Source organism: Leuciscus leuciscus (genome assembly GCF_965113295.1).
Source record: "Leuciscus leuciscus genome assembly, chromosome: 11".
Classification (NCBI taxonomy): Eukaryota; Metazoa; Chordata; class Actinopteri; order Cypriniformes; family Leuciscidae; genus Leuciscus; species Leuciscus leuciscus.
Window position 1 is genome coordinate 3282455 of NC_138735.1, and position 9083 is coordinate 3291537.

The 9083-nt window shown below is 40.2% G+C and overlaps 1 protein-coding gene across 1 annotated transcript; it reads right to left on the reverse strand.

The window, feature by feature from the left end:
* Window positions 1-816: 816 nt before the first annotated feature.
* Window positions 817-3912, reverse strand: ly86 (lymphocyte antigen 86). The gene is made up of 5 exons (XM_082183854.1): window positions 3679-3912; window positions 2259-2345; window positions 2056-2184; window positions 1920-1972; window positions 817-1826 (listed from the first exon to the last, which is right to left on the reverse strand). The coding sequence occupies exons 1-5, from the start codon at window positions 3821-3823 to the stop codon at window positions 1743-1745; spliced, it is 498 nt and encodes a 165-aa protein (XP_082039980.1). The 5' UTR covers window positions 3824-3912; the 3' UTR covers window positions 817-1742.
* Between the last annotated feature and the right edge of the window lie 5171 nt (window positions 3913-9083).

Consider the following 9083-nt stretch of genomic DNA (forward strand, 5'->3'; position numbering starts at 1 on the left):
GCTTGATTAATACACCTGTGGAAAGGGACCGGATGAAACCCATAGTTTGCTCCAAAACAATGACAGAATTCACATTTAGAAGATATAAGCATTCAAAACGTACAGATTTTGATGATATATGGCGTATACATGCATAGCAGGAGAAGGTCAGGAAACATTTCCAATGCAGTGTCATTCCCACCCCATCTCAAACTGTGCATTGTGTTTAATTTTTTTAATTCTATGATGGAAATCATATTTGCAATAAAATGGCATATTTTTTTTCTGTCTAGCTATGGATAACTTCATAGCAAAAATAAAATAATAATAATAAAATATAGCATTTTAAGCATCCTAAAAAGACAGAATTCAAATTTTTCCCATAATTTGAAGAAATTAAAGCTTTATTGAAAATAAAACATAATAATTATATTCACTTCACACAGGCTATTAATAAGATTTATTCTGGGCAAAACTGTATGGAAGTAAAATAATGGCAAATGTTTTTGAAATAAAAATGCTTGTTTTCATTGGTTTTTAATCCGTTTTTATGAATGAATGACTCTCTCACCCGTTGCTCTATAGTTCTCTTCTTCAACAGCCGCGTGCGCCCCCTGCTGGTGAACCGACTAACAGGAGATTATCAATCGGCAATCTACTGACATTCCTGCCGTTCCCGGATGTCAAATGTTGAAATTTCTGTCGAATTTGAACCACTGAATTTGTGGAAGCGAAGCGTCTGTTGAATATTATAGTTTGTATTTTTAAACAGAATGAATATTTTGGAAGTGAAATCTGAAAGGTGAACATGGATTATTGAATTTTTAATAATGAAAATGTGTTTGAAATGTTTTTAATTGAAATATTCACAGCTCAAATATAGCCTACAACCATGTTAAATGTCAGCCCATACAAATGCAAGCCCTAAAAATACAATGCATTAAAAATAATGCAAGCAGGGTTAATGCAATGCATTTTTTTTTTTTGAAGTAGTGCAATTCAACTAGCTTTTTTATTTTAAAAACATTTGTCATTATTTTACTTCCATAAAACTGGCACAGTCACAATTAATGACAAATATTTTCCAAAATAAATATTCAAATGGTTTGGGTTTTTTCACTCTTTGTTCAGATCATAGCTTTCAACATGTAATATTGGCTAAATCGTTTTTTTTTTTTTTTTTTTTGGCATGAAACAAAAAAATACCATAGTATTTTTTTGCCTACTCTAACTAGCATCTGAGTGAAACACTTCTGGAACAAGAACAAATTACTTGTTCAAGACTTGATTCTGATGTTTGTGGTTTGTTATTGGCTGATCTCATGATGTGAGTGACAGGTTAAAGCCCCGCCCTCGTCATCAGAGAAGAGACGAGATGCTGCAAGAGGAACTTATTCTGATTCAAGATTACCAGGAACATGAATTATAATGATGCGCACAGATAAAGCATTTACAATAAATACTGCAAGAATTGTTGATTTTAATTCCATAGTTTTTTTATTTTTTTTTTATTTTAAGATTAAAAGGTCTGGGAAAAGGGCGAAACAACTAAATTATAAAATCATCTGAAAGCAGCAAAAATCCTGAATGCATGCTGACATTCACTCAATTACCATTTGAAGAAACAACAATAATATCCCAAACACAATTAACTTTGATTAAACACCTTTGCTGAAATGCAATATAACGTCTGAGTTCAACATAATGTGAGAATATACACTACAGACACTCTGAAGAACAGGTCCTCTAGTTTTGAAGGATCACTACTGGATGGAAATAGTTGCATTAACGCAGACAATCTGGAAGCCATCTTGATTTATTGCATGTAGGTTAAGATGAAAATCACCCTGTGGAAGAAACATAATGCAATAAAGACATTTCAGTTCCGTGCTCACAGTAAATAAAAGCATAGATGTTTAAATGGAATGTAAAAGCCAAACCTTTAGAGGAAGGTCTACTTTTGACTTAAATGATGATTCTATGGTGATGAGTTCTGGAGAAATTAAAAGTAAATACATTTTCCTTATAATAATATGATAAAAATGACAAACACAACCAAAACCTTCCTGTGCTCACCTCCTCTCCTGCTTCCACAAAAAGTGAACCGTGGGAAATGAGGAAGACAGAGGGGTTCGTCCCGACTGATTACATGGATGTCTTTTAGCAGCAGCTCAACTGATGAATAAAGCTCATCGATGGACTGCCCTGTAAGAGAACACACAGTTAGGCTTGATTTCATTCATCTGAAATGATAATATTAATAAAGATGAAAATCTTACTCAGAATAAAGGCCAATCTGATAGTCATAGGATCAGTCAAACTGTTAGGGCAAGGTAGGAAAGTGAATCCTACATCCTGTAAAGGGTCTGAGACAATGAAATCAGAAGATAAAGGCAATTTGAAATACATTTTAAGATAAACTGAGCGGTTTGAATTGAATATAAGAAGTCATTAGTTGATGTAAATGATTGACATCTCTCAATCAAACATCAAAAAAATAACAAACATTCAGAAATGTGCATATAAATGTATACACCATTACGGTAAAATACTGGCAGCTGTGGTTGCCAGAAATTTACCGTAAAAAAATACGGTAGCAACATTTTAGAATTTACAGACTTTGCTTAAATTTACAGTAATAAACCATAATTAACCATCTGATATAATGTTAATTGATTGACCTATTGCAGTATTAATATCTGTTTTGTACCATAGTTATACACTAACAACCACCAGTCACAGTGGTGATGAAAATCACATGATGAATTAATGCTCATCACAAGCAGCTCGTTCACAAGAAAATTAAAATTAATATATAGAAGCTGCACAGTGTCATTCACACAAACACTAAACACCATCATGGTAACACACATGAAATTAAAAAAATGCAATAAACATTAATTTAACAACATTAAATGTAACATAAAACCCTAATGTCATAACTGATTAGAAAAAACTAAGAAAACTATTAAGAAACATAGTTATTTCAACAAAAATACATCAAATGTGAAGTGTCACGCAGGGAATTATGGGAATGTCAATTTACGTTTTTTCACTGCAAATTATACAATGACTTGTTCTTTTTCACTTCCAAAAACTTAACGGTAAATTTACGGTATTGTACAGTAAAATTACATTAAATGTACTGTTAGATCTATCACAGTTGTTTACCATATATAGTAAGGAAACTTTCTGTCAACCAATTAACAGTTTTTCACTGTAATATTTTTACAGTCTTTGACCGTTAAAATCACGGTCATTTTTTACAGTCAAGGCTGCATTTCATTGATCAAAAATACATTAAATATAGTAAATTTTAAATATAGCTGTTTTCTATGTGAATATAGTAAAGTGTAATTTATTATTGTGATCAAAGCTGTATTTTCAGCATCATTACGCCAGTCTTCAGTGTCACATGATCCTTCAGAAATCATTCTAATATGATGATTTGATGCTCAAGAAACATTTATGGTTATCATCAATGTCGAAAACAGTTAATATTTTTGTGAAAACCGTGATAATTTTTTCAGATTTATTTTGACCAATTTAGTTCAAAAGCACGGCATTTATTTGAAATAGAAATCATTTGTAAAATTACTTTAGTGTAACTCTTGATCCATTTAATGCATCCATGCTGAATAAAAGTATCAATTTCTGTTAAAAATGTCTCACTGACAGTGTGTGTGACACTGATCTCACCGCAGCTTCTGTAGGTCACCGTGAGTCTGTCTGAGGTGCACACTGTGTGAAGAGGCCATTGGTGATCCTGAGAGTAAACCCAATTCATCTGAACAATACTCAGAATCAGAACCAACAGCATATTATCACACAGACGTAACTTCATAGCCTTTCAGTTAGACCCAGAATCTGACTTACTTCTCATGAATTTTAGGTGAAATACGCGGAACGAGGCAACTTAACTTCTCATTTGTGTCAAATGATAATGTCAGCGTGTCACAAGTTTCACTTCCCCGTATTCACTAACAAGGTTTTATTGACATGATCTCATACATAGACACTTCCTGAAATCCAACTGAATATAATATTTTTATTATTGTAATTTTTTAAGAATTATTTGTATATTTTGACACTGCTGGAGTGTTTTAATACCAAATGCATGCGTGGCACCATAAAGCATTGCATGGGAAAACATAATGGCATTGGGGACACATGTCTGCAGCAGGCGTTGGAAAGATCTACTAAGTTGCTGGCACTTTGAAAATGGACCAATACTTGGGGATCCTGCTGAACACAATGTAGCCAAGAATAGAGGATCTGTTTTGAGCTCAAATGTGTATTTTCCAACATGATAATGGTTCAAAACTGTCTTCAACTCCTCAGTCCCCTGACCTTAAAGCCATTGAAAACATGTGATAAGTCATGCAGTTCTTCCAATGAAGCTCAACTTTGGGAAGAACTTAAGGAGGATTGGAAAGAAGTTGCAAAGCTGAAAAGCATGCACAATGCACAGCAGGAGAAAGGCTGCTGTAATCAAAAACATGGGAGAACCAATAAAATATTAATAACTGATTACATTGCCTTTTTTTGCATTATAAAATAAAACACACATTTAATTGTATACTGGAGTTTGCCTTTCTTATCAAATTATTTAGTCATTTTAACCTTAACTCAATAAAACATAATCTTCATATTTTGATTGTTTAATAGAACCTGAAGTGTGATTAAAAGCAAATACTGTGCAAATATACTCTCCGGACATCACTTTTGGCCATTACTGTAGGCTCCTCCATCCATTCAATCCAAAATCAAGTAAAGTCACACACATTCCAGCAATGCATATTGTTGTTCCAAAGCACTTTCTTAAAGTCCCCCTGTGGTGAAAATCAAGCCTTTAATGTTGTTCATATGTTTATGTGGTGTTTTTAATATGCTTTAAGTCAACACCATTGCAGAGTATTTTCTCCTTAAAGCCCGGGGCACACCAAGCTGACGGACGGCTGTCAGGCAGTTTTTGTGCGTCGGCCGACAAAGTTTTCCCCGTGTGTTCCGCACCGTCGGCAGAAATTGGTCGTCGTCTGCTTTTTTCCGGCCGATTCGACATGTTGAGTCGGCGTTGGGCCGTCGGTGAGAGAGAGAACTCTGATTGGCTGTTCAGCTTAGTGAACGAGTCAGTGCACGAGAATAATAGCAAAACAGCGAGCAAAGAAGTCAAAACACAGATAGAAGATGGAAGGCTATTCTAATGTTACATCATCTTACCTGAGTGTTCCTTGGCGAATATTTCAATATTAACATGAGCTGGCGAATATTTCAATATTAACATGAGCGAAGTGGAATAAAGATAGTGTTTAGCAGGATTGATATTCAAAACGGTAAGCACACACTGCTTTGTTCATGGTTTGTGTGCCGGCAGCGTCGGTTTCCCTTTTTGAATGACCTTGTAACCAATCAGATCAACGTGTGATCGTCAATGAGTGGATCTCTGAGCTGCTGTGAGTGAGTGGAGGTGGGGATCATTTGCATATTCATAGAACCGCATATACTAAATGAGGCAAGGGTGTCGAGTTACATTCAAGTAATTTCAAGGCATGAAGAATTTTTTTTCAAGGACATTTTTTAAAAGGGTGATATAATGCCCTCGTCGAGTAGAGCGCTTTGGGATGGAGCACAGACAGACCAAAGGCCCACAGCATGCTGGAGAGAATAGGCGCTCAAGGGAAATTGCAGAACTCAGAGGCGATTTGAGAACACTAAAGAAGGTTTTTCGGCAGGCTCCTGAAGACGAAAAACCTGCCCTTAAAGAGATGTGAGATAACGTAAAGGAGCACATAAAAACCTTGCGCCGAGCGGAGTGCCAGTGAAGGGATAGAAGGAGGCGGGATAAGGAGAGGGTCAGGTTTATTAAAAACCCCCTCAAGTACCTGCCAGGGCTCCTTGGAGTTAAAAGATCAGGAGTGCTAAAGGCCCCAAAGGAGGAGGTAGAAGAGCACCTCCGTAAGGTGCACAGTGACCCAAGGCGAGAGGAAGAGCTCGACCTGGAAGGAAAGCTGTGCAGCCCAGAGGAGCCGACAATCTCCTTTGATGACGGAGAGCCCAGATGGCAGGAAGTCAATGACTTCATCCGAAAGGCAAGGGGAAGATCTGCACCGGGGCCGAATGGAATTCCATACAGAGTTTACAAGAACTGCGAGAGGCTGAGGAGACGTCTTTGGAGGCTACTTAAGGTAGTGTGGAGGAAGAACCATCTGCCAGACAGTTTTCTTATTGCCGAGGGCTGCTTCATCCCCAAGTAGGAGGACTCTTCCAGCTTGAAAGACTTCCGCACAATCTCACTGTTGAATGTGGAGGGGAAGGTGTTCTTCGGAATCTTGGTGAAGAGGCTGACCCAGTTCTTGATTAACAACAAGTATGCTGATACCTCTGTACAGAAAGGCGGAGTACCAGGAGTCCCCGGTTGCATCGAACACAAAGGCGTCATCTCCAAGATCATCGAGGACGCTTAGAGGAACCAGGGAGATCTAGCAGTCCTGTGGCTTGACCTAACAAATGCTTATGGAACAGTGCCGCACAAGTTGGTCGACCACACACTCAGAGCCTATCACATCCCCCAGAAGGTACAGCTGCTCCTCTGGAACTACTTCGGGCACTTCAAGATACGCTTCACCTCTGGTGACTTCACTACCAACTGGCAGAGATTGGAGGTCGGAATCGTGACCGGATGTACCATCTCTGTGATTCTGTTCGCAGCGGCGATGAACCTCCTCGTCTAGTCAGTGGAGAAGCTCAGACGGGGAGCTGTGCTGTCAAGTGGAGTCCAACAGATCCCAATCAGGGCTTTTATGGACGACTTGACAATAACAGCGAGGTCAGTCCCGGTCAGTTGGCAGATGGATCTTGGAAGATTTGGTAGAGCTCACCACATCAGCTAGGATGGAGTTCAAACCCTCAAAATTGAGAAGCTTGGTCCTGAAGCGGGGTTGTGTGCAGGACCGCTTCCGGTTTAAGATTGGTGAAGATACCATCCCAACAGTCAAGGAGAGACCAGTAAAGAGCTTATGGAGGTGGTACAGAGCCGACCTGACTGACAAAGCAAGCGTGAAGGAGATGCTCAACCAAGCAGAAGAATGGCTGAAAGCCCTGGAGAGGAGTGGCCTGCCCGGCAAGTACAAGGTATGGGCCTACCAACATGGCATCCGTCCAAGGCTCCTGTGGCCACTGCTTTTGTATGAGGTCCCCTTGACAACAGTGGAGGCTTTGGAAAGGAGAATTAACAGCTTTCTCAGGAGGTGGCTGTCTGTCCCCAAAAGTTTTTGCTCTATAGGCCTATACAGCTCAGGGAGCAAACTGCAATTGCCAATTAAATCAGTTGTGGAGGAATTTAAGACAGCCAAAGTTCGGTTGGCCATGATGTTGCGCGAAGGTGATGATCAGATTGTGCGACAGGCCAACATCGTAGTGAAGACGGGACAGAAGTGGAAGGCCAGCGGAGCTCTGAGGGAAGCGGAGGAGCACTTACAATATGCAGACATCATGGGCACGGTGACCCAGGGGAGGCTGGGCCTGGGAGTCATCACCTGAGCAAGCTGGAAGGAGGCAAGGGCAAAGGACCGGAAAGGGATGGTGCAGAAGGAGATTCGGGCTGTGGAGGAAGAGAGCAGACAAGCCAGGGCAGCAGCCATGAAACAGCAAGGCAGCTGGACCCGGTGGGAAAGTGTCCAAGGAAGATCCCTCAGCTGGAAGGACATCTGGAATATGGAGGGACATTAGATAAAGTTCCTCCTTAGCTCCGTGTACTGCCAACACCAACAAACCTCCAAAGATGGAGACTGACAGAGGATCCCTTCTGTGCGCATGCAAGAGACCGGCAAACCTGGAGCACATTCTGTCATCCTGTCGGGCAGGCCTGACTGAAGGGAGGATTAGGTGGCGCCATGATCAGGTGCTGGCACAACTGGCCGATGGACTGGAGAAGGAGAGGAAGTGGAAAAGAACCAAGGCCCAAGACAAAGGCCCCCACTTCATTGGCTTCCTCAGGCATGGGGGTCTGAACCATGCAGCTCTGCCCTCAGTTGAAGACGTCTGAGGGGAGCGACTTCTATGCTAGCCACCCATATAAGGAGCAGGACGTAACTCCTGCCAAGTGTGGTGGCTGCGATATACCCTATCGTTTAGAGACACCCCCTTTTACAAGATGTAAAATAAGTCTCTGATGTCCCCAGAGTCGGTATGTTAAGTTTTAGCTCAAAATACCCCACAGATAATTTTTTATAGCATGTTAAAATTGTTCCTTTTTGAGGGTGAGTAAAAACGCGTTGTTTTGTGTGTGTCCCTTTAAATACAAAAGACCTGCTGCTCTCGGCACAGAGGGCAGAGCTACAAGAGCTCGCATGTTAGCAGCTTGCAGACTACAATGTCAGAAACTGTTCTGCCTTTTATGTTCAAACCGAAGTCGGACAATAATGGAGAGACTCAAGAAGAAGTGACAACATGTAGAATGCAATAGCACATTTCTGAATGGCTAGTTGATGAATTTATGTAGCTGATGTGGAGTTAACTAGTTAACCTAGAAGTGAAGTGAACGGGGAGCACTTCCCATAAATCCTGATGTACTCGTTAATGGCGTCTACGCTAATATTAGTCTCTCTGTTTATCCCGAGGTTTACCGCAGTCCGCCAGATTCAGGCCGTATCCAATCTGATGGAGGACCTGTGCAACACACACACACACACACACACACACACACACACACACACACACACACACACACACACACACACACACACACACACACACACACACACACACACACACACACACACACACTCCAGATCTGATGAAGGACCTGCCCCTGGACACGACGACAACTAGTCTCTCCCCTGTGAAGGCCTCTTTCCCTTCCCTTTACCTCTGTACAGATAAAACGTTGTCAAATAATTCCAGTTCACATGGCTACGCATGAAGCGATAAATAATTCTGTATTATAAATTTACAAATAAATTATAATGGCCAGATGATTTGTTGAGGTCAATTTTTTAAAGAAAGACTACACGCACATTTATATTCAAACACATTTATATATATCCTTTATTCTCAATTCAAACACCTCATTTCAACATACTGTGCGTAAATCTTATCATTAACGC

Excerpts from the sequence above, each read along its gene's own strand:
- ly86 (XM_082183854.1), bottom strand. The coding sequence starts at position 3,823 with ATGAAGTTACGTCTGTGTGATAATATGCTGTTGGTTCTGATTCTGAGT. Across the intron at positions 2,346-3,678 it reads GGTGACCTACAGAAGCTGCG|ACCCTTTACAGGATGTAGGA; the intron begins GTGAGATCAGTG and ends TCATTGTCTCAG. Across the intron at positions 1,827-1,919 it reads AAGTAGACCTTCCTCTAAAG|GGTGATTTTCATCTTAACCT; the intron begins GTTTGGCTTTTA and ends TTTCTTCCACAG.